The following is a 25638-nucleotide window of genomic DNA, read 5'->3' as shown; positions in this document are numbered from 1 at the left end:
AGCTGTATGATATATGATGAAATAACACTCATATTTCCTTTTCCGGTTCATTACTTTTTTATATCAGTGCAAAGCAAAATAAGGACATGATTTATTCACTGTACCACAGGACCATCTCCAACGATACAGTACATGGCAAAGCTACAGAAGCTTCTGTAAATATGAAATGATTTCAATCTTTGATACAGCCCGTGCTTCAAAGTATCAGTCACAGCGCACACTGAATCACAGTGGAAGAACACATGTTTAAATGAAGGCAGAACTAATTATTTCTCTTTGACAGAATTAACGGGTTGTTCCGGATTTGTGAATTATTGAGAGAGATTGAAATTATTTATCATCTTTTTCACATTAACACCAAATGGCTGTCGTTAAAGTGATCATTCGTTCCGTTTTTTGAAATTACTTGCTTATTTTTTTTTTTTTTTGTCATAAATCTTCAATCTTCCCCGAGATTTTAAAAGAATGTCACTGACCAGCTGATGAGGAGGAAGGGGGGCGGGGGGGGGGGAGATGTCATGTCTATGTAATGTTCCACACTGGCAGGTTTCTGGGCCAACGCAATGCATCTCTCTGGGCTCTCAATGTCGCACCTGCTGTAACAGCAGGCAGGGGTCGCTGGAGGTTGAAGAAGTAGGTAACGGTGTCCCCATCTCAAAGAACACAGGGTCTTCTTTTACACAGTCCTGCCAGGCAACTCGCAGACATCATATATTAAAATGTCTTTCAATTCATTTTTCCCCCACCAGTGTTCTCCTTTTGGTTGCACAGTCCTTTTGTGACAGGAGACAAAAGGCGGCAGACATCTATTTTCGGAGACCCACCGCGAATAGCTGATCCTATAAAACCGTGGCTTCCTCCATGGCATTCAACCACCTATATGAGGAGGACATTTTTACATTAGGGAAAACACAGCATGAACTGTAGTTGTGCTAAAATACATATCTCAGTCTACCTCCCCTTAACAATTATTATAAAAATGTAATTACACCAACTATGTATTCAGCATCACAATTCTAAATGATTTTACAATATGTTGTCTATGAGACGTAGGCTTTACTAACTCTTCTGGTTCTGTTAACTCTATGTTGCTGCTGTTCTGGGAAAAACATGGAACATTCCAAAGTTGGAGTTACTCATGTTTCCACTTCACACCATGTAAACAAACGGGAACTGCACAGTCATCTGCGGGCCAAGAAAAACTATACAATCATGGGCCCATTAAATCCTCTGGAACACACTGAGTTTTATGAAAGTTTAAAATTGGAGTATTTAGTTATTTTTTCCCAGATAGCAAAGACTAATCAGTAGCGGTCCTGTTATTCATTCTCTTATACAGTACAGCCCCGGAAAAAAATGAAGAGACCACTCCAAATGTTCAGTGTTTCTCGTTTTACTATTCAGGCATATGTTTGAATAGAATGAGCATTTTGGTTTCATAATATAAACTACTGACAACATTTCTACCAAATTCCAATACATTTTTTGTCATAAAGAGCATTTTCAATAAGTAATGTAGAGATGAAGATTTAAGAAAAATCGAGACTGGTCTCTTAATTTAAAGAGCTCTAGCTCACAACAGTGAGACAGACACCAATGCTACAGTAACATGCATTATGTCCGCAGCCAAGACTTATATCTTTACAGTTTCAATCTCTTAAAAAATGTGGAAATCAAAGGGCATGCGTTTTCACCTCTGAGCTGTGAAATTGTCCGACGCTTTAAAGGTGTAATACAAAGTGTTTTTGTGGTAAAGGTGGAAGATGTTGGCCTCCTCCTCTCTCTCCTGCCTGTCTGGGAGCTTGACTGTGAAACCCAGCAGAGGCAAACTCTCTGACGCCACTTTCTCCTGAAGACAGAGGATTTATCAAGGGAAAGGCAATGCATTATAAGATACAGTGGTGTTACTGTGGGCATGTCAGCACTTTTAGTTACTTTTTCAGTAATGGCTTTAGACCTCCATATGTATAGTGTGAATATGTGCATGCATGCTCAGGTTAAAGGGGAGTGCCTGATTCCCCTCACCTCTTGGGCTCGGTAGGTGTAAAGCACCTTGTCTTTGAGGAGGAACCACAGTCTCTTCCAGCTCCTCTTGCTCTTCTTGCTGCGCTGTAGACTGCCACTAATGGAGCCGGCTTCTTCTGAAACGCTCACCTGCATGACACGGGGAGCAGGAAAGGGACCGATTACTATATAGCCGTGGTGGCACTTACAAAACATGGGCGTAGCTATCACCCACATCAACAGCACTATTTGGTAATCCGACACTATTCAGTACCTGGGTGAAGGTGGCGGTGCCTTTCCGATGTCTCCAAATGTTGGGCGGATGAATGTTTTGGAAGACGGTGGAGAGAGGACGACTGGAGCGGTGGGGACGGGGGCTACTCTTAGCTGTCAGTGCAGACACATCTCCCCCTGTAGAAATATACAAATGCCTTTTACCCACAGCAGAGAAGCAGGACTATACAGATGTTGGCAAATGTAAATACAGGAACCATGCCAACGCAGAGACTTTAATGTTTAACGTTGTGTAATAACTCATTGGAAAGAATTACATTTCCTAAGTAAGGAACATAAAGGAACATTATAATTAATATGCAAATGGTAGTACATAGCAGTGAGAAGAAGTAATAGTATCACATGTTTTTTCTGTTATTTTTACTTGATCAAATGTACTACTTTCCTTTCTTTTGTGAATATAATTAAACATATTTTTCCAACATTTCAGTCAGATACTCCTTTTGTGCTCAACGTTGCCTGATGCTGCGTCTCCCACTGATAACAACCAGTGACTTTGTTAACAAGCAAGGTTACTAAGAACATCTTGCCCAAGAAGAATAGCAATAATAACACATGTGGACGGATAGGCAGACTGACATATGTCATATTGATTGATACATTCGTATAATGTATTTGAGTTTTGCCCACCTCTCTTCTTCAGCTCGCTGTAACAGTGATCACACACTTTGGCCATGCGGTCTTTCATGTATTTCAGTGGGTATCTGTTCCTGGAGCAGCTCCGACAAACAATCTGTGTCAGACAACATAAATTCAACACAGGCACATTTAAAAAAAGAAGGAAAATGTAAGTGCACTCAGCAAAATAAACTATAAGATAAGATAAGATAAGATAGATATACTTTATTCATCCCAGCAGGGAAATTCAGATGCTACAGCAGCCAGCATACACAGAACACAACACAGCACATATAGGCCTATCCCCACCCAAACATGAGCATACATACATAGCCAAGATGAGAAAGTGGTATGGATAGTCTCTGTGCATAAGTGCATAAGTAGCTGTTACTCGTATATAACAGTACACAAATACTAGCTCTGCCAGTGCATATGATATGATAAAAAACTAAAATTATGCTAAAAGAAAAAGCAATCAAGTGTGCAATTATACATGTGCAAAAAATGCAAAATAGGCTAAAGTTTAAAAGTTCAAATGTCCTCTGTCCTTACTGAAAGGGGAGTCATTATAAAGTGCAATTGCAGTAGGTAAAAAAGTGTTTTTGTATCTGTTATTTTTGCAGCTTAGCCGCCGTAGCCTCCCACTAAAAACACTCCTCTGTTTACACACAAGACTGTGTAAGGGATGCATGTTATTGTCCATAATGTTCAGCAGCTTCTGTACCATCCTTCTCCCCATCACCACCTCCAGGGGCTCCACAGCAGTACCCAGCACAGAGCCAGCCCTCCTGATCAGCTTGTAAGGTATCATAGAGCAGCGTGTGTGTGTGTGTGTGTGTGTGTGTGTGTGTGTGTGTGTGTGTGTGTGTGTGTGTGTGTGTGTGTGTGTGTGTGTGTGTGTGTGTGGGTGTGTGCGTGTGTGTTTGTGTGTGCGTGTGTGTGTGTGACTCACTCTCCCGCAGCTGTGGCAGTGGTGTCTACGGAGAGTGAGGCTGAAATCTGAGGTGCAGTTCATACACATCATGACTTGTGAGACTGGAACAAGTGTGGGAGCTTTCTCTCCAAGAGCCAGCCTCAGATGATCTCTGGCCTGGGTAAAACACACACACAGGGACACAAAAACACACTTTGTCACACTGCGAAGACTGACAGTGATCGCATGCAACATTTTAAAAAATCAATGTTATTTCGTTAAAGGTTCAGTACGCAGAATGGTCAGTTGAGCAAACTTCCTGTCAGTGACAGCAGTTAGCAGTTAGGTGTCCCCATGTCACCACATTAATGCACTGCGGTCTTCAAGCAGCGAGTTATCTAGCATCATCTCAGATCCATAAGTGTGATAAAACATGATAAAAACCATCAAAACAGACATTGGGAAGGATTTTTACTTGCTCCGCCATTGTAGGCGCATAAACATTCACCTATCTGTCACTCGGGTGCCGGTTTGTAGCGTTCTCTCTTCTGATTTGTTTTCAGTTGTGGGATCCCCGAAAAGTTTATTTGCCGATTACATGCAGAGGGGGTGACTGAGAGATCGGCTTAATGAAACATGTACACTGTATCAGTGATCACCTTATGACTAAAGAGCGATTTAACACTTTTATTAACATAAATAAATCGCTTACTTCACCTTTAAGTAACAACTTAATTGTTAAATACAAATAAAAAGGGAGTTTGCTGACCTCTCCTGAGCAGCCGTTGAAAGCCGCAGAGCCCCTGGCATGTTCTGTCACAGTGCGGCTCAGACAGTAAAACCAGTCATCTCTTTCAATGAAGGAACTGCAAAAGAAACACACAAAAAAACACACAAAATCAATACAATATTATCATTAAACTATAATTCGATAACTGGTAATACAAAATATAAGCTGCAGTATAAAAACACTGGTTTCATGGGTTTTTAACCTTATCATCACTGCCACTATCAGATATGATCCATTATTCATAGTACAGGGTGACCCACCTTGCAGACAGAGTGATGGAGATGTCTGTTCCTTCTATTCTCAGTGCATTTTGGACATTTTCTATGATGGGTTTACTGACCTGAGAAATTGGAAGAATCATAAATCAAAAAACCGCAAAGGAAGAGAGAGAAGTAAAGTTTCCATTGTAGCAGTTGGGAAATAGACAATTGGTTTTCCATTTTCACATTCTCTGTTAACTGCAAACAGGTAAATCACTTCATGAAAAATCCATATGTATCTTATTTAATACTTTAATGGCTGTAGATTTTATGTGGACTTCCAGCTTTAAATGCATATCAACTATTATTTATTATTTAATTGGATCCCCATTGGCCAAGTGGTCGCTAGTCTTCCTGCGGTCCACAGAGAAAGGGACAGCAATTAAAACAAACAATAATAATAAAATCACACAATATCAATAAAACTACGATATCAGCCAAATAAAATAACAGTGAATAAGTGAAACCACGTCAAACAAACAATGGTTACCAATAGTTCTCCAAAAGCACATGTACTTAAGATCTAAATGGGATTCATCCATTTGTTTTTAAGAAAATGTTCAAAAGAAATTCTGCTTTTGGTGAGGAGCTTATTCCAAGCAGGAGAAGCCCTATAGTGAACGGGTCTCAGCATTAAATGTGCTCGTTGGCTTGGCACAACCAGATGATCAGTGCTCACTTGACGTGTGATATGACCGTGACAAAAAAACGACAAGGTTTTCACAAAGGAAGTGCGGTGTATTGATTCAAATAACATTATGCATGAAAAACAGAAGATAAGCTTTCAATATATCCTCCGAAGCACGGTAAGAACAACGAATAATTAATCTGGCTGCTCTGTACCTCTACTCGAGGTGCGATAAAACAAGAGAACAAACTACTTGACTCATTAAATATAATGGAACGTATGCACAGAACTATAAAGAGAAAAACATACCCTGCGTTCCAAATCACATACTTTTTATTTTTACTACAATACAGTACATACTAAAGTACAGAAGAGTTTTAGGGCCACAGGAGAGAAAAATCATTATGTTGAGAAATGTCAAGAATAAAGATGAATACTCCAAAATGCTATTGGAGTTAGTGGAACACATGTATGTATTTCCAGCATACTACAATTGACCTGCATGTATAGAAGTAGAGAAGTATGGGTATTGGAACGCAGGGATAGTTAGAAATCAAAGACATAAGGTGACTTAATGACAGACTCTGACCTTCAGCCCAGTGAGTGGCAGAGTATTCTTCAGTCTGTATTTCCCGTCCTGCTGAGGGTAGGTGTACAGCAGCACGTCATTCATCTAACAAACAAACCACAGACAGCACTAGTGAATTTACAGTAAATCTGCAGAACAAATAAATGCATAACAGAGTAAAGACTATAATAAAAAAGGTCCAATAGTATACTTAGACTATATCATTCTTGTATGTGCAGCAGTTCTCCAGTAGGTGGCACTCTAAGCTTATACAAACTTTAAACTTTAGAGTTAAAGATTTTGTATTATGTTTTCTCATCGAGTCTATTAGTTCATGACGGGGTTCACACCAAACTGCAGATTTTTGATAGGACATTGGTGTTACCCAGTAAACATTATGACAACTTGCCGTATATCTACCAGCTCACACGCACACACACACGCACGCACACACACACGCACACACAGAGACAAACAGACAGTTAGACAGACAGACAGAGACACATCCAAATAGCTGTATGTCTGTAAATGTTCAATGATAGCTATTCTCATCTGATGACCGTGCATCATGATGTATGAGCAGAGCTTGACACGAGAAGGCTAAATAAGGAACAATTTTCTGAGCTTGCCTTAATCCGGGGCGAATGAAGGATCACAACTATTCTGGAGTGAAACTAGTATGCAACTTAAACAAGAGTGGTGTGAAAACTTGAAACCTCCAGTCCACTCACAAAGAGAACGATGTGGGAGACATATTTTATCCAGCAGATAAACATATGAAATAGAAAACATTTGCCTATTTATCATAGTTATTTTCATGAATTTTAAACAAGGAAACCGATCTTAGTTTGGTAGAAAAAAAAACCTCATATAGAAAAATGATCATTCAATGCACAGTATTCATGTATCTCTTTAAACGTGTCTGGGAGAGGATGTAAAAATTTCAAAATACCTCAACCCCTTTGATTTTTTATGATCATCATACATGAATGAGACACTTCAGTAAATAGATATCAAAGTTGATATCAAATTGGATCATTAACTTCCATATTAGTATTTTCTCCAGAGATTCATTTCACTCACAAGCTCCCGTTTCATGCAGACATCTTCTATCATGCTGTCTAGCATTAATAAAAGCTGATAACGCGCGACCATCATCGGGGTGGATAAACTGGCAGGATGAAAAGTTACACGATTACCAACACTCTACCGGAAGAGAACCTTTACGAGCTTTTTAAGTGTCAAGCCTTGGACCACAAATACATTTTCTTTTAAACGCCACAGGAGAGAAAGCACTGCACTATCATGATGCTCTATGGATCATTTCCGTATAGGTGTATTTTCAAATGTCTCTTGATTATAACATTTGAGGGTGTTCTCTTTGTTATATTTGTGCACAGAGGTGGAAAGTACATATAAGTTTGACCTACTTGTACCATTTTGTGCTACTTTGTATTTAGAATACAATAAGACAATATCATAACATACATTATCCTTAAATGGGCCATACTGCATAATGAGTACTTTTACTTTGGTAAATACTGATGCTAATACTTGCATGCATGACTTTTACTTGTAACTTAGTACTTCTACACTGTAGTCTTGTACTGCTCAAAACAAGGCTACTTCTTTCACCATTGCTAGTACACTGTGTCCTCTATCTTGACTCACTCTTTCCCAACTGTCTCTTTCACATACATTACTTTGCGTTGACCTAGCTGTGACAGGTGGAATCATTGTATTACATTGTTACTAGGTTTATACTTACAACTTTTCAATTCGACCATTTTCCATTCCCATCCTTTCTCCCAATTTAATGTAGGCATTCTCTGAGCCAGCTTTAATTCCGTCAGCTAAAAAATGAATCTGAAGCATCCTCAGCACCTTTACTACAGACGCACCCTCAATAGTAAAACGTGCTGAGGATGCGTCAGATACATTTTTAGCTGACGGAATTAGAGTCATAAACATTTACAAGTGCACAAGGACCCTTCATTTTTTTTAAAGGAGCTGCTGTTGACCTTCCCTGTGCTGTCAGTAAAGAGAGCAGCTCAGGAAGTCAGCATTCATTAAACATCCTGTCAGGAAAACCCTGCTCTTAATAGCCCTAGTCTGGACACACCAGACGGAGACTGCCCAAGTCTACTACAGTTTACTAAGAGATGTCTTCAGAACACACTGTAAAAAACAAAGCAAAGTATGACTGTCACATGTGTCTTTTAACTTAAATAATACAAACAGGAAGCAGTGTTTTACCAAAAACAGATGGCGGGGCTGGCGACTTTTCCTGCTGACCTTCTCCAGTGTGCCCTCCTTCACAAAGACCTGATTAAAAAAAATGAAAAGAAAATTAAAAGAAGCATAGACTAAGGACTTGGTTAGCCATCTGATCGTGACACATGGAGGGCATCTGCAATAATGAATGTAGTTTTAAAAACCAGGGCCCGCAGTGCCAGGGGATTCCCAGCTGAATGATTGTGTAAAGGGCAGCTGAGGGGCGGCACAGGGCGGCACAGGGTGGTTCAGACAGAAACAATGCTGTTATCACAGTCCTACCCTGCCAGGCTGCAGCAGGTCCCTCTGGCCACGCACACTGTACTCTATGTTGACCAGACGCAACAAGTTCTCCTGAGACAAAGAGAGAGAAAAAAGGAAGGACAGAGAATGAAAGAAAATCAGATGCCAAAATAAAACGAGAGAAACAATAATAGTAGAGTATTACCAGTCCTTTTAGAGTGTTACCAGTCCCTTTTTCTGTAACAATTTGTGTTGTTTTTAGACATACTGTAGATGGCTATATCTGGCAGAATGAGCACAGACTACTAAAACATTTGTCATCTTCTGCTGAAAGCAGATTCAACAGATCTATACTTATTATTCTAACATAAGCATTAAGAGATATGTTTTTGGGTAATGTTATTCCAGTTATTTTTGGTGATAAAAAAATGCTCTCTCGCATTTCTTCCTCTGTATACATTTAGTCAAATATGGGCTGTGCAAAAGTGATGCTAAATTTACTCAGGAAGCAGTTAACTTTCTGTATGTGAACAATCTGTTAAGGACCCTAAACTTTAAGTGGATGACTGGGCAGGGAAGAGCTTCAACTTATAAGGGTTCCATTGTTTTCTTTTCCAAACCAGAGACTTGTAATGCCCCGGAAAAAAATTAATCTTTTTGGAAGCACTGAGCTGAAGGATCCTATTGAGGTGTGTTTTCATGTATGTGTATTCAGTGCCGAACAAAGTTATGGTTGAAAATAAGATGTGTAATTAAGCATAAAAACGTTTGCCTGTTCCCCTTAGGTGCTCTTGGGGACGTTTTTGTCCTTTCACACTTTTTTTACGCTCTTTTTTGTGTATAACTTTGGCTGTGCTTATGTTAACTGAAATATTTTTGGCCAGGGATTTTTTTTTTTCAAATATTTTGTGAATTTCTATTCAGCAACTTTGTACCATCTATAATAAAGGCTGTACACTTTTTTGTTCCTCTCAGCTCCCTAAGGACGTTTTTGTCCCCTATTGACTCCCATTCAAAATGGCCTTTTTTTTACCAATTTGATCCTGCTGTCATTCCAGCATAAAATATTTTTTTCAATGATTTTATGCTTTCATCCTCGACACAAAGCATCAAAATTGATAATTTTTAACACCTTCACAATTTTGAGCCATTTCCCTATATTTGGCATAGGGTTGAATTACAAGCAATTTTCCAGGTTGTCGGTCCTGCCCCCCACAGTGCAATAGAAAAAATAAATTCAACCTAAATGGTGTGAGTGTGATGGTAGGGATGCTAGTGTGTGGTGCATATGTGTGTATTGAGAAAATATAGTGTGTGTGTTTGTGTACACACAGCCAAACTTTACAAACTCAAACGTGTATGGAAAAAATGGCCCAATTTAAACTTTATTTTTTCAAACCATAGCCATGATGACAAACACATGTAAATGTGATGATATTAGGCAATAATCCAACACTTAAGACACCAAAATTGCTTTTTTAGCCCTATCTAGCTCAATCATTTATTTCCTCTAGTTTTTTTTGAGGATCAAATATGCTCCCTAAAACCATTTTTATACTTTTTTGTAATTTTTTAGAGTTACAGGCCTAAACATAAGAAATATGAGAAATTAATGGAAAGTGTGGATCCATATGGATACCTTAGGGTTGTGTCTGTGTGTGTGTTGTGAAATTACTGTGTGTGTATGTGTGTGTGTCTTTGTGCGCATGCATATGTGTGCAGCTGTAATGTGCAATTTGTGGGTTTTCAGGTGGCTGCAGGTTCACTTTGTTACTTTGTTGACATCATCAAAGAAACTGGAATTAAAAGGTCAAAAGGAACTAACAATGAATTAATATTTGATATATATGTAAAGAGGTCAAGTGGGATAAAAGGTTTTCAAAAAAAAAAGTAGAAAAAAATATTACTGTATAATGTTTTTAGGGCAGTTTATAGGGAGAGGACGAGTGTGAGTATTTATTTGCATCGGTGACTGCACAAATACTAAACATGTATCAAAAGCAGTTTTATTGCAAATCATTAACATATCCTAGAGTCTAATTATCCCACTCAAAAAAATCCACTTTGCATCTATTATATGAGAAATTTTTCAATTATTGTGTTTTTTTTAAATAAAAATGGCTCACGTCATCACATAAGCTTGCATGTAAAGGGTTAAAAGCAATTACAAATGAATGAATATTTGATATGTATGTGATGAGGTCAAGTGGGATAAAAGGTTTGTAAAAAAAAAAGTAGAAAAAAATATTACTGTATAATGTTTTTATGGCAGTTTATAGGGAGAGGACGTTTTTGTCCTCTAAGGTCACGAGAGGGAGTATTTATTTGCATCTGTGACTGCAAAAATACTAAACATGTATCAAAAGCAGTTTTATTGCAAATCATTAACATATCCTAGTCTAATTATCCCACTCAAAAAAATCCACTTTGCATCTATTATATGAGAAATTTTTCAATTATTGTGTTTTTTTTAAATAAAAATGGCTCACGTCATCACATAAGCTTGCATGTAAAGGGTTAAAAGCAATTACAAATGAATGAATATTTGATATGTATGTGATGAGGTCAAGTGGGATAAAAGGTTTGTAACAAAAAAGTAGAAAAAAATATTACTGTATAATGTTTTTATGGCAGTTTATAGGGAGAGGACGTTTTTGTCCTCTAAGGTAACCAAGGCGTAGTAAAAGTTAAGGATACCCAAGGGTTAAGAGTTATGTATGCCAACACATGACACCTACCCCGTGTTTCAAGCTGTCATTTGCTTGATCTGCAATGTCAGACACGACCACCACAGCAGCTGTACAGAGACGTAAAACATTAAATGAACACAGTCAATATTAAAATGTATACTTGATCTGTTTCTTTGTGCTTTTTCTCCAAACATTAAACTCAAAATGAGCCAGGAGCCCAGACGTGTGTACAAGTCTGGACTCGGGCGGCTCCCTTATCGGAGATAAGTGATAGCATTGCTGCAACCGGGCTTCTCATGAATTATACATTACATTCTTCACACACAGAAGAGAGCTGAAATCACTGCCTGGTGGGTTACCACCACAAAGGGGAAAAAGAAATAATCTAAATTGGCCCTCTCATGGCCATCTCTCCATGCCAAATGAGGGCGAATAAAATCTGTGTAAACACAGAGCCACAAACACAGAGCATGTTATGGCTCTCACGAGAGTAACAGGGAGCAACCTCTGTCCACACTGCCTCTGCTGTTTGTTGACAATACCTTGGGTGTCTTCATACTCCTTGGAATCAGGGGAGAGGTTGTTCAAGTAATCTGTAAAAGGAGTGAGAGGAAAAAATTAATGCAACCACTACGAGTAAAAATATACTTTTTGATCCAGAAGAGAGAACTCACCAGTGAGGACCATGCGGTACTGAGCCACACGCACAACCACCTGCAGCAGCTGATGTTTCAGACACACCTTCTCCCCAGCTGGACTCTGCTGCTGATACAAATACAATTAAATAAAATACAAAGTCAGCTTTTTCTTTTTTTTAAGATTTTTTTTGGCATTTTTATGCTTTATTGATAGTGTAGAGACATAGTTGAAATGGGGCAGAGAGGGGAGTGACATGCAGAGAACGATCGCGGGCTGGAATCGAACCCGGGTCCGCTGCTGGCCGAGGCCCATGGGGGGGACGCCCTACCAACTGAGCTAAGGGCGCCCCAAAGTCAGCTTTTTCCACATGTCAATGCTGCTTCTTAGGTCTAGATTTACTGTAGAAATCCACATGAACTTTGGCCAAACAAAATGTCAGATTAATTGAAAAAAAAACACACTTAGTTTCTTGGTCCTCAACATCAAGACAACATGTTAAATACAATGATTCTCATTAGAAAACTCAAGATGATGGGGGGGGGGGTGCCTGTGGTGTAGTGGTTAGAGCACCCCCCCCCTCCATGAGTCTCAGTCCTCACAGCAGAACTGGGTTTCAATTCCGGTTCTCAGCGTGTCATTCCCCTCTCTGCCCCGATGAATCTCTGTTTCTCCGCACTATCATTAAAGCATTAAAAATGCCAAAAGAAGTCATAATAATAATATAATTTAAAAAACTCAAGATGATGAAAAGAGACATCATCACTGACATTAATATGCAAAGTGCTGCAGAGAATCTTTTAAACATTGGAGCTCTTAAATCAGACTAAAAGAAAGAGAAAACTGCCTTGCATCGCAAAGATCTTATCCTCCATGGTAGCCTATAAAATGGAGGGAAAATAATTTAAAAAAAATATGTAATCTCCCTTTGGAACTCTCAAACATACTTTGGTATATATTCTATATATATATATATATATATATATATATATATATATATATATATATATATATATATATATATATATTCTATATGTTTCATATTAAACTTATCAACTTAATAGCATCTCTAGCTGACTAGCTGAGGCGTGAAAATTGCTGCATTGTGTCTGTCTATGCATAACTTCCTCATTAAGTGTGTTGTTTGGATATGTTTTGGAGTTAAAAAAAAGCTTTTGGGAATGTCAACATACGTTAAATTGAAGATTCTGCTGTTTTTAATGTTTTTAAAGAGACATTCAGAGTATAATTGCTGTTCTGAGTCACTCGTGTATGTTGTTAACATCTAAACAGCCTGTTTATATCCTTTGGGTGCCTTGATGGTTATTTCTTAAACAGCCAAGAACACAGTGTAGTTGTTGCTTTAAATTAAATTCTATCTATTCTCTTAAGTGTCTGCCTTTTGCTTCAACTTTTCTTTAAGATTATTTTCTGGCATTTTCTATGTTTTACTAGAGATAGAATGGAAACAGACAAGAGAGAGGATCAAATGGACTCCACTTATATAGCGCTCTTCCCTGGTTTTTCACAGACTCAAAGCGCTTTACATTGTTTTGTTCACATTCACCCAATCACACACACATTCATACACCGATAGCAGCAGCTACAACGCACGATGCAAGCTAACCATCGGGAGCAATTCGGGGTTCAATGTCTTGCCCAAGGACACTTCTACATGGGAGGCGGGGGATCGAATCACCGACCCTGCACTCCAGTGACCTACTGCCCTACCCGCTTCGCCACAGCCGACCCACAAAGACATTATGCAGATGGATGGACTAGGCTGGAATCGAACCCGGGCGCTCCAACAAGGACTTGGCCTAAGTTGCATGTAGTCTACAAGTTGAGCTTCTGGGGTGCAAGTCAATGGTTCACATCTTTTGCTTTTAGTCACAATGGCTTCTCTCTCTCCTTCTCTGTATCCCTCAAACACAAACACATGGTCCATCTCCACACAGTTAGCCATCACCACCTGTGCTACCACAAAACGTGCGCCTGATCTTTGCCACTGCACATAACTCACACACAAGCACACACACACACACACACACACACACACACACACACACACACACACACACACACAATCTGCTGATAAGAGAAATATGTGCAGAGATAAGTAAGGCGCCCGATGACTATCAAATATGTGAGGATGAAACCAAGGTTTGACCGTGATCTTTAATCAAAATGTTGACTATAAAGTGTTTTCTTTTCAAATATTACAACAAGTATTGCAAACATTCCCATTGGTCCTGCAGTTTTCAGCAGAGAATATTAAAGCTGAGGTTTATGATTTGGGAGAAAATAGCAGTTGGGATAGAGATTCGAATCCAAATACCTCAACCGCTCCACTTGTGTTCTCTCTGGTCCCTGCCTGATAATAACGATAATAAAAGTTGATTTTTTTGATAACATTATGGCTTACATTATTAAGTGTTTGTGTTTAGAGTCAGGAAGGACTGTAGGTCTGACCTCAAACTGATGAACGATGGCTGCAAAGGCAGGTGAAGATCGGCAGCTGTCCTCCAGCAGGTTCATACTTCGGTCGTAGTGGCCGATATAAGTGGTAAAGACCAAGAACTCTGCTTTTCTGGACAGGAAGATGTCTGCAATCCTCTGGCACTCCTCCCTGAAGGGAGAAACAGAGGTGATCGTATTGAGGAGGAGGAGAAGCAGCTTGCAGCAGTCCAGGTTACATGTAATCTACTTTCTGAGCTGCATTACTGTAAGCGTGTGTGTTTCATATGGTGACAAAATATGTTTTTTATAAATTAGTAGCCTATATAGTTTTGAAAATAGTATTTCATTTTGCAAAAAGTCTGAGGAGTTGTGCTAATTGGGTGTTTGGTTGTGCTAATTGTGTGTAGTGTTTTGAGAAATCAGCCCTGTTTTCAAAATCGTGCTTACGTAAGCAATCGAAAAAAACTGTAACATGTGCCCTCTGTAAAAGAAGTATGTGTGAGTGTGGGAGGTCATTCATTTAGAATGATATAGCATTCCGTGTGCACATTGTAGCAGCAGCATCAGAGGGTTTCTCTCTCACCAGTTTCTTATTCGGTTCTCCAGCTCGTTGAGGATTCTGCGGTGCAGGGTGTAAACATCCGGCAGCTCATTGAGAATCTCTCGTAGTCTCTCTTCATCCAACACAGGGTCCCCCTCGTCCCCCACCGCTGCCCCCACCGCCTCCCGAAAGTCCTGAGCGTGGATAGAGTGTTATCCTTGATACTTTTCACTTCAAAATAAATATTACGGAATCTTACAATTCCCCCCCTTGAATTTCTCCCCGTTTTTACCTTCCCTTCTTCTGCAAAAGTATTTATCAAGATAATATCTGGCATTGGGGAGTAGTACATGAGCTATTATATCATGAAATCTCATCACTGATAAGAGCACTGGGGCAGTGTTGGTACAGGCCATTAGTTTAATCCCAACACTCAATGGAAGAGAAGTGAGAGGGCAGAGCGCTTGTTCCTGCCTCATTATCTGTGTTTGGGTGCCCTTGAGGAAGGCACAAAAACAATTATTTTAAAAAAAGATCAAGAGAAGATGCTTTTCTTCAGACTGCATACTGTAGCCCCTAATGTAGAAACAAGCTGCAATTCCCTTCCATAGAGAATAACGGGATACATATACGAGAATTATATTGCAACAGTAAACTTACTTCCTGGAGGAGTTTAAGGGCTTTCACATGTCTGTGGATGGAGACATTAAAACTGATTAGTTTTGACAGAAAAGCAGAGATGTTTGACAAGGGAAATACGTTTTAATGTGACTCACAATCTCTCTGTATCCACCAGCTCTTTGGCGATATAAAAGGCTCGGGATCGACCGTCAGACTGTAAACATAAATAATCAAATAATCATATTATTTACTTGTAATAATATGCCCAGGGTTGGGAAGAGCTAAAACAATTTTGGCATCAGTTTAAAAGACATGACCCCTCCAGATCGTCTCAAAGCGGCAATCAAATTCTGAATAATGAGAACAGCAGTGTGTAGTAGCCCATTAACCTCTATTAACATCAGCTTGTGAGGGGCCATTTTGCAACTGCCCAAGGTGGAAAACAGTTCATGTGGAGTCCATGACACCTGCTTTCACCAAATGATGCCCCGAAACAAACAAATACGTCTGTACAGTGAGGGAACAGAGATTTAGTGAAAACATTAGAAAAAGAACCTATTATCAATTAAATAACTAATGATGAGGATAATAATTCCACACAAGATACAGTCATATGAAAAAGTTTGGGAACCCCTCTCAGCCGGCATTATAATTGACTCTGCTTTCACAAAAAAAATATAAAAGTGGTATGTCTTTAATTTACCAGGAACAGCTAAGTACTGGGATGTTTTCCAAACAAAGATTTTTTGAAAAGCAGTATTTGGTTGTATGAAATAAAATAAAATGTGAAAAACTGGCTGTGCAAAAATATGGGTACCCTTGTGGTTTTGTTGATTTTAATGCCTGTAACAGCATGTAAAACTGATGACTTTAAACACAAAGTTGGTTGGATTATGTTGTTAAGCCTTGAACCTCATAGAAATGTCTGTTTAATCATGAGAACATGGATTTTAGGTGCCTAAATGCAAGTTGCACTTCTCTTTGACTCTCTGCTGAAGTGAGACAGAATGGGATCATCAAAACAGCTCCCAAAAGATCTTAAAAACAAAGATTGTTCATTGTCATGGTTTAGGGGAAGGCTACAAGAAGCTTTCCCAAAGGTTTCAATTGTCAATTTCGACTGTAGGGAACGTTGTCAGAAAATGGAAGGACACAGGCACAGTGGCAGTTAAACCCAGGCATGGCAGACCAAGAAAAAAACAGGAGCGGCATAGGTGGAGGATTGTGAGAATGGTTGCACACAACCCACAGATCACCTCCAAAGACCTGCAAGAACATCTGGCTGCAGATTGTGTATCTGTACATCGTTCAACAATTCAGCGCAATTTGCACCAAAACATCTGTTTTTTATAAAGACCAAATAACTTAATTTTTGTCTCATCAGTCCAAAGCATTTTCTTCCAATATGAAGCTGGCTTGTCTAAATGAGCTTTTAAATACTCCATGCAACTGTATCTGTGGCGTGGGCGCAGAAAGGGCTTCCTTCTCATCACCTGGCCATACAGATGTGTTGGTGCAAATTGCACTGAATTGTAGAACCATGTACAGATACACAATCTGCAGCCAGATGTTCTTGCAGGTCTTTGGAGGTGATCTTTGGGTTGTGTGCAACCATTCTCACAATCCGCTGCATATGCCGCTCTTGTACTTTTATTGGTCTGCTAGACCTGGGTTTAACTGCAACTGTGACTGTGTCCTTCCATTCCCTGACAACGTTCCTTACAGTAGAAATTGACAATTGAAACCTTTGGGAAAGCTTCTTGTAGCCTTCCCCTAAACCATGACAATGAATAATCTTTGTTTTTAAGATCTTTTGGGAGCTGTTTTGATGATCCCATTCTGTCTCACTTCAGCAGAGAGTCAAAGAGAAGTGCAACTTGCATTTAGGCACCTAAAATCCATGTTCTCATGTTTAAACAGACATTTCTATGAGGTTCAAGGCTTAACAACATAATCCAACCAACTTTGTGTTTAAAGTCATCAGTTTTACATGCTGTTACAGGCATTAAAATCAACAAAACCACAAGGGTACCCATATTTTTGCACAGCCAGTTTTTCACATTTTATTTTATTTCATACAACCAAATACTGCTTTTCAAAAAATCTTTGTTTGGAAAACATCCCAGTACTTAGCTGTTCCTGGTAAATTAAAGACATACCACTTTTATATTTTTTTTTGTGAAAGCAGAGTCAATTATAATGCCGGCTGAGAGGGGTTCCCAAACTTTTTCATATGACTGTATCTAGAGCAAGATAGTCAAAATTGGATTCAAAAACGTATTGTATAAATATTGTTTTCGCCACTTACACAAAATCAACACACAAATGTCCGAACTTACCTGTCTGTCGTAGTTGCTGTCTGCACCTCCCTCTTCCTCCTCCGAGGTGCGTCCTTGGTCTTCCTCCCCCGCCGTCTCTCCCCCTGTCTCACCCTCTCCCCCTGTCTCACCCAACAGAAAAGTCTGTGGTGCGACAGCCACCGAACAGATGTTGTAGGCTTCTGTGTAGGCACTGGAGAGAAAGAGAGGGGCACTATGATGAAATATACCATAACTTTGTACAGTGTAAGCTTACTATAAAATATGTGCATACATGGCACAGATACATAGAGACAAACAAGATGGCACTGTGACATCCTGTATGCACTCATACCCTCCGGTCGGGTTTTGAAATACAGTAAAAATGACTGATGAAGGAAATTATAATTGCTGAGGGTCAAAGAGAGACACTGTAATGCATTAAAAATTGCTGATTGTTGTAGAAGAGTACACATGTCTTTTGGAAATAATTGAATGCAGACTCCTGACAAAGATGTTATTTAGTTAGCTTACTGGTGCTATTGGCAGAGTGTGTTACCTTTGGACAGAGACAGGCAAGATGTTTCCCCGTTTCAAGTCTTTAAGCTAAGCTAACTGGCTTCTGGCTGTAGTAGCTTTATAATTAACCAACAGAAAGGTAAAAAAGTGTATTTCCCAAATTGTGTAACCACCCCTTTAATGGTTTCATAAGAGCTTCTGAAAATGGTAAAGTATTTTTCAATTTAAAAAAATATATAGCCTATTATTAGAAAAAATAATAACAACAATCAGAGATATGTCTGAAGAAAACCTAACTTTGTGTAAGAGAAAATAGTATATTTTTCTTTCATATTCATTTAGTCTTCTAGTGCACAGTGGTGGGGTCCTGATCTGCAGATTGGGAGATTATGGGAGTCTGTAAATGATAGCACTATAGTTTTTACCATAGACTCTAATTGGAATCTGTGATTTGAAACTATGAACTGCGTCTGTCCTTAAACCTTCATTAATGTAAGAATAAATCAGATGAATTTCATTAAACAACTCGAACCATCTGTACGGTTCTTTACGGGCGTCTACATTGAAATATCTCTATAATAAAAAAAATGTCATCATTAGAAGCAAATCTGAATAGTTAAAACACTGAAGGTCTACTGAAAAACCAATAAAACGCTCCTGAAAAGGCCTGCGGTGGCAACTGTACCCAACCAGGGACACAAGTCAGTAGGCTATTTTATGCTACTAGATTCTCTTCAGCACGGAGCCCAAATGAATATGCTAATGGCTGCGGCTCAGTGGGGGAGTGTAAGCTATGCAAATAAAAAAAACACGTTCTTAAGTTACAGTAGCGGTACCGTCATCTTCTATGTGACCGATTGCCTCGCCAATGTTCCCGCCATGTTTCACTCCGTGCACTAGTGGATTTAAACCCCACTGAGATGCCAAACAGCTACAGTATGAACAACATATGTAAGCAGTTTAGATCGCTGCATCGCAATCATTAGAGCTGCACGCCCCATTACCGCTCACTGGATCAAACTTTGAATGAGACACCGGGGGAGTTGCATGTTTTTTTTTTTTATATTCTGATTTTATATCATTCCTGCAAAAAACTGCCTCTGTCACTTTTCACAATCCTGCAATGTTGTATGAAGGCTCAAGGCCAAATCTATAGAGATAAATTACAGGAGGAGATAAGAAGTAGCCATTTTCTTTATGCCGGTTCACTGGTGGGCCTATTCGTTTCCAGTGATAGCAGGGATGGAGCAAAGATGCCAATGATCTCCAAACTGATCTGCTACATATTGCCCCTTTAGGGCTACTGTAAAACTAATGGCCTCAACCACTGACTCCGCTGTCCATGCGGTTATTGCTTTGCTGTGATTACAGGCACTGCTTGTATTTAGTGGGAGCTTCCAAAAGTTCAGGTTCTCACAAAGAGGCATGTCGCCTTTGCAGTTGTCGTCTGATGTTTTAACGAATTCTTTCCTGCCCTAATTTGCATTAACAGCACCATGGTGAGACAATAATGTTTTTCACATTTACATTCAAATTGTATTGACTCAAGGCCATGGTTGCATAGTATGGAGAACAAACATAATATGCAGCACAATAATGACAACACATGACCTAGCAGCAACAAAGTGCAACATGACTTAAAACAAAAGCAGAAGCTGTTTACATATTTACACATTGGCTTTTCCGACTGTAATAACGAAATGTTTTTTTATCAGACATTAAGGATTCAGTGGAGGGGACCTGGCAGTAAGCCCACAGTGAGGGCTGCAACTTATGATCATGTTCACTATTGTTTCATCTTCCCGTTATTACATCTACAATTATAAGACATTGTTGCCAAATACTGTATCAAATATAAATGATCAATTAATCATAGTGTCTCACCTGTTTTACCATCAATGCACATTAATTGTAGTTTAAACACACACTTTTGATATTATGTTATATAACGTCTTACAGTCAAAACCTTCTAAAAAAAACTACAAACAAACAAACATCTGTCCAAATCCTGATACCTGAATACAACCAGTACAGTTGTGAACTCAGTAAGTCTACACAGGCTGATATATACCTAGCCATAGTCAAAACAACCCACTGCTTGATATTATCACCTAGCGTCTGTTGTGACTGAATCTACAGGGTGGAGGCACCAGCAGAGTGAATTGGAGGATACATTGCATTTCAATGTATATTAAACCAAATTTTACACACAAAAAAGTATTTTAGAGCTTTTGTAGAGATGTTCTTGCACACACACAAGCACAGTGGTGAGAGGCAAGCACAGCAGGGAACAACAGCTGACTACAGAACACACTGAGATTGTATCTGCGCCTGTTGTTCATGAGTGGCTAGAGAAGAGCAATGACTCCAAAATGCTCTGACTATTAATCATCTTGAGCAGCCTGTATGATACAGCCAACAGGAATGCAGGGGGGATGGGTTGATGTCAGCATGGCTGATAATACCCACAAATAACACCGAGAAGGCTCTACCTGCAGCATCAACACAGGAGCCTGTTTCTTCTCCTAAAAAGACAATGAATGACTGAAACCAGCGCGTTTTGACTTCCATCTGAAGAGCCCACCCCCATCACCACCATTACCTCCAGTGTACCCTTCTCCACCACCCAACATGCCCCAACAACACACCACACCTGAGGGTTTATAGGTCTCACTACATCCTCACACACGAGGGATCTTCTGCACTGTCCTACCTTCCACTGATCACCACATGTGGTCACAGGGGACTCAGCATAACAAATAGTTATAAATCCTACTCACCAGGGCCATTGTTAAACCCACACAGTGGCCGAATAGTAATAAAAAAGACTCGTACTCAGTGTAAAAGATGGCAAGATCACTATATCAATATTATATGTCCAGCAGCATCAACCTGCATGCACACACACTCTGCGGATGGCAACGTCTGCCAGTCAATCGGGCAGCCCATCCCTTTGGTCAAAACTGAAATATGAGAACAATGGATTGCCATGCCATTGGGTACAGATGTTCATGGTCCCGAGAGGATGGACCCCGCTGACTTTAGTGAGATCAATAAATTGTCCTTCTAGCACCACCATCAGGTCAAAAGTTGAAGTTGTCTACTGCTTTGGTTTATGACCAAACACTGCTAAACTAATGACAGCCCATCAATACTCTGTATTCAGAGCGTATTAACAAATGTTAGAATGCTAACTCACTCAATTAAGTGTGATGCTGAACTTGGTGAATATTCAATCTGTTAATCATCAGTTAGCTTTTAGCTCAAGTACAACCTCACATAGCTGCTAGTACGGCTGTACAACATTAGTCTTGTTTGCATACCTTTCTGTTTCCTGCTCAGGTAACTGGGTTTTACTCTTAAACCCCGGGAGGCTGCTCATGTCCACATATCCGTCTGTGTCGTTTGCAGAAGACAGCACCCGACTGGAGCGGTCAAAGAAGTCTGTGAATGGAGGCTGTCGGACAGGCCTCTGCTGTGGGACCTGCAGGTTCTCGTAATCCGAGCTGATGGCAGGAACATTCTCGTAGTCAGAGGTATCTGCATTGGGGAAAGAGATGGAGCGAGGCTTGGTCAGGGGAAGAGGTGAGGAATGCATACGGGAGCGGTCCTCGAAGGACTCCACTCGGACCACGCTGCGATTGAGAAAGGCCACAGATGCACCTTTTCTTTTGATGTCCTTGTAGAGCAAGAAGGTGGAGGAGGAAACATGAGGTTTGGTTGCAGAGCGTGAGTTGAGCTGCGGGGAGCTGCTCATGCTGTGTCTATCAGGGTCCAGCAGCCTGCTGGGCGTGTGGTGGCTGGACTCTGCTGAGGCCTTGAATAGGGAGGGGTTGACATCCACTACAGGCTTGCTCTCTGTTTTCCGCCTAAATTTAAGCATCAGGAAACGCTTGATGGAGGATTTCTTCTTCCTGTTTTTCTCAGACGAGTCTCCTTCGTTGAAAAGCGAGGGGGAACTCTTTGTGATGGGCCTCTTGGTGATGTAGGCCAGATCAAACGGAGGAGGAATGTCCGACACAGAAGTCGGAGTGGACAGGCCGCTGGATGACAGAGGTGAGCAGCGGGAGAAGCTTCCAGAAGAACAAAGGGCACCTCCCTGTCTCGGGGATCCCTCCATGCAGCTGTAGACACCCAGAGGCATGTCCTGTCCCTCCATGGAGAGGGAGCGGGGGTAAAGGGACAAATAGTGGGGTTTGGCGTAGCTCTTGTGCGACGTTGAGCTCAACATGGGGCTGCTGCTGAGTGCAGGTTGTCCAAATCCACTCATGTAGGGCCTCTGAACAAACTGCACTCCCATCTCAGCCACATTGTTATTGATGCGGTGCGACAGTGAGCGGGAGCGCGTCTCTGTTGTCCTCTTATGAAAAGGAAAAAAATGTTCTCCCTCCGAGCTGTGGCCTGGCTCCTCATAGACATGCTCATCGCTCATGTCCTGTTCGGTGTCAGTGGTGTCGTCCAGAAAGGGCACGATGTGACCGTCCAGGTCTTCGTCGTCCCTGAAGACATCTGAATTGTTTGGGGAAAGCAGCTGGCTCTCTGAGAGAGAGGACGTCAGCGAGGTATCTGTGTCTGTCGGCACAGAGATGGACACCAGCCTAAACCTCGGCTGGCAGTCCAATTCATTCAAAAAGTCCTCCACTGTCTGAGCTTTGCTTTCCTTACTTTCGCCATTCGTCCTTTTCTGGTATGTTCTTCCATTGTTCTCATCACTGTTCTGGCAGCCGTACCTATTAACAATCTCCTCGTAATCCTCGGAGGACACGAATTGTGTTCGTCCATTTGATGCTAATACTCCACTGATGTTCACAGATAAAAGTTTCTGTGGTAAGAGTGGACTCTCTATGAGTCCATGACCCTTGTTATTCCTCTGCATCATCTCTCTGTTTATAATGTCCTCCGAAGAGACATAATAAGGCTCATGAGTAGGTTCATCCGCTACGGTGTCCTGTCTCTCAGCTGAATCACGGACCTGTTTGTGGTCTTCAGGAATAGAGTCATAAAGAGTAGCGTTGTGTAGGTTCCTGCCCTTTTCCTTGGTTTTATGGCCACATCTTAACCTCAGGATGTCACATGTGAAGTTGCAATCGGGAGTGCATTCCTCTTCTTTCTCCTCTCCATCTGTTGGAAAAACCTTTGTGTCAGTGTCATTGATGAGGAGACAGGGTTTGTCTGTGAGGAACTCGGGCAGATCGTCTGCTGTACAGTGGCCTTTATCATTCCCCTTCATTCTGAGCTCATCCTGCCTCTCTTTGGCGTGTCTCTTTTTTCTAGCAGAATAGCAGCCTGCGTCCTCATCAATGCTATTAACAGAAATGCTTCCCACTGAGATGCCATCTGTGTCGGCCAGCGCCTCGCCTGCGTCAAACCCCTCAGCGTCCATGTCCTCTGTCATGTCAGTGTCAACCATTTCCACCGCATCCTCGGAGTCGGCCGTGAGACCAGCCTCACTGACCCACAGTGTCTCCAGGGAGTCCAGCTCCCCTGTCAGAGCGATGTCAGATAATCTCCAGTCCTCGTCCATTTTCTGAATCACCTCTTCTTCTTCATTTCCCCTTACCTCCTCTGTCACCCATGTGTTCTCATTCTCAACATCTTTTCGTGGTGATTTCAAAATGCAGGCTTTATATTTTATCTGTGCCGGCAACCTGTCTGAAACCACATTGTTAAGACCGCTCCCTGTCTCTTCATCAACTTCAATGTCTGAAGTCAGCAAGCCGCCATTAAGGCATCTTCCCAGGTTGCCATTAAGCTCCTCCGGTGTGACTTTAGGTTTGGGGGCTATGGAGGGTTTGGGACACCTGGCTGCCGACATGAGAGGGGAGGTCAGCTTAAGGGCGGTGGGACAAACAAACCTTGGCTTTGGAGCAACAGAAGGCTTGGTCCAGTCTGAAAGAACAACAGGAAAGGGAAACTGTAAGATTACGTGCTTTAAAATAGCGTACAGGTCATTTGTATTGTGTCCCTGTGACCTAAAAACTGATTCTAGATATTGTCGTGTGGATGAGGTTTGACCATTTTCGCACAATATTTGCCTAAATCAATGATATAGACCAGTTATCACACACAAACTAAACTTTGATGCTATAAAGGATTAATAAGGGACTTAAAGGAGTAATGTTCCCTTCTACATCCTTTGCGAAAGAATACAAAAAAAAAATGGAAGGGATTTCCCTGACTCACTTCCTGTGATTCAAGTGAGAGAAACCCCTCTCAGGCTGCCTTTATGGCCCTGAGAAAAATACTTTAAACGCTGGGAAAGTAGGTTTAAAACGTGAACTGTATTCATTAACTCCTGCACAGCATATGATCGTTCCAGAAAGGACATGAATTATCAAATAAGAAAAATTTGACTCACCATATAGTACTACTTTTCTTTTAAAACAACAATGCACACAGAATGTTGGCATACAAAGTGATTATCAACCCCCAAAACTAGAAAAATTAAATACTTTATGTTGTTTAAACTATAGATGACAGCGATGCTGGCTGTGGTTTCTTGAGTAGGCTACATATCCTCTACAGGTGCTAAATAACGCTGACACATTTAAATTCCATCAAAACAGGTAGGCTACAATGTGGATAATGATAAATATTACATGTCACTGCCCACTGCTCTGACATGAACACACACTGCGTTACACTCATTTTGGTGTGCCTCACATCCTTACTAGCTGGATTCACCATGTATTCACTGACATGTACAAAATACAGTAAAACAATATGAGATATGATTGAAACTAAAAACCAGAACATCTATTTGATAGTCTCTCCCCGCTCAAACCAACTGGTACTAAACACACACACACACACACACACACACACACACACACACACACACACACACACACACACACACACACACACACACACAATGAAAGAAAAGGGAGTTGATAACCACCCTCCTAATTTCATAATAAGTCATCTCACCTGTGTTCATTTTGACGAAGAGGCAGTCTCCAACATCTCGAACACGAACGCAGCTTCGAAACGCACAATTTTGAAAATAACGCCTTAAAGCGGAGCCAAAACCCAGCTAAACTGTCCAAACCGGGAGGGAGTGAGTGAGTGTGACTTAACACAGCTCCGTCTATCTTCCGCTGAGAGGGAAACGCTGCTGTTCAGCTGATCGTTTGTGCGTCCTGCGACGCGCGGGACGCGACTGGAAACCAAATGGAGAGAAAAACTTGATTCGCGCTCACGGCACACTGCAGGGTCCCTCTAAGCAGCAGCTCGAGGATTGAAAACATAAACATCAGACTGCAACTTAGTATAGAGGATG

At 40.7% G+C, this 25638-nt stretch overlaps 1 protein-coding gene across 1 annotated transcript; it reads right to left on the bottom strand.

Annotated features, from left to right (window-relative positions):
* Nucleotides 1-556: 556 nt before the first annotated feature.
* fgd5b (FYVE, RhoGEF and PH domain containing 5b) lies at nt 557-25402 on the bottom strand. The gene is made up of 21 exons (XM_080025959.1): nt 25287-25402; nt 21680-24245; nt 17880-18051; nt 15696-15754; nt 15580-15610; nt 14962-15113; nt 14391-14547; nt 11957-12047; nt 11825-11875; nt 11331-11389; nt 8632-8703; nt 8332-8400; nt 6097-6180; nt 4880-4959; nt 4599-4695; nt 3869-4006; nt 2929-3031; nt 2279-2415; nt 2026-2154; nt 1695-1849; nt 557-876 (listed from the first exon to the last, which is right to left on the bottom strand). The coding sequence occupies exons 1-21, from the start codon at nt 25294-25296 to the stop codon at nt 840-842; spliced, it is 4449 nt and encodes a 1482-aa protein (XP_079882085.1). The 5' UTR covers nt 25297-25402; the 3' UTR covers nt 557-839.
* Between the last annotated feature and the right edge of the window lie 236 nt (nt 25403-25638).

The sequence above is a fragment of the Ammodytes marinus genome (assembly GCF_949987685.1).
Source record: "Ammodytes marinus genome assembly, chromosome: 4".
NCBI classification, from domain to species: Eukaryota; Metazoa; Chordata; class Actinopteri; order Uranoscopiformes; family Ammodytidae; genus Ammodytes; species Ammodytes marinus.
This window is presented reverse-complemented; position numbering and strand designations above follow the sequence as displayed.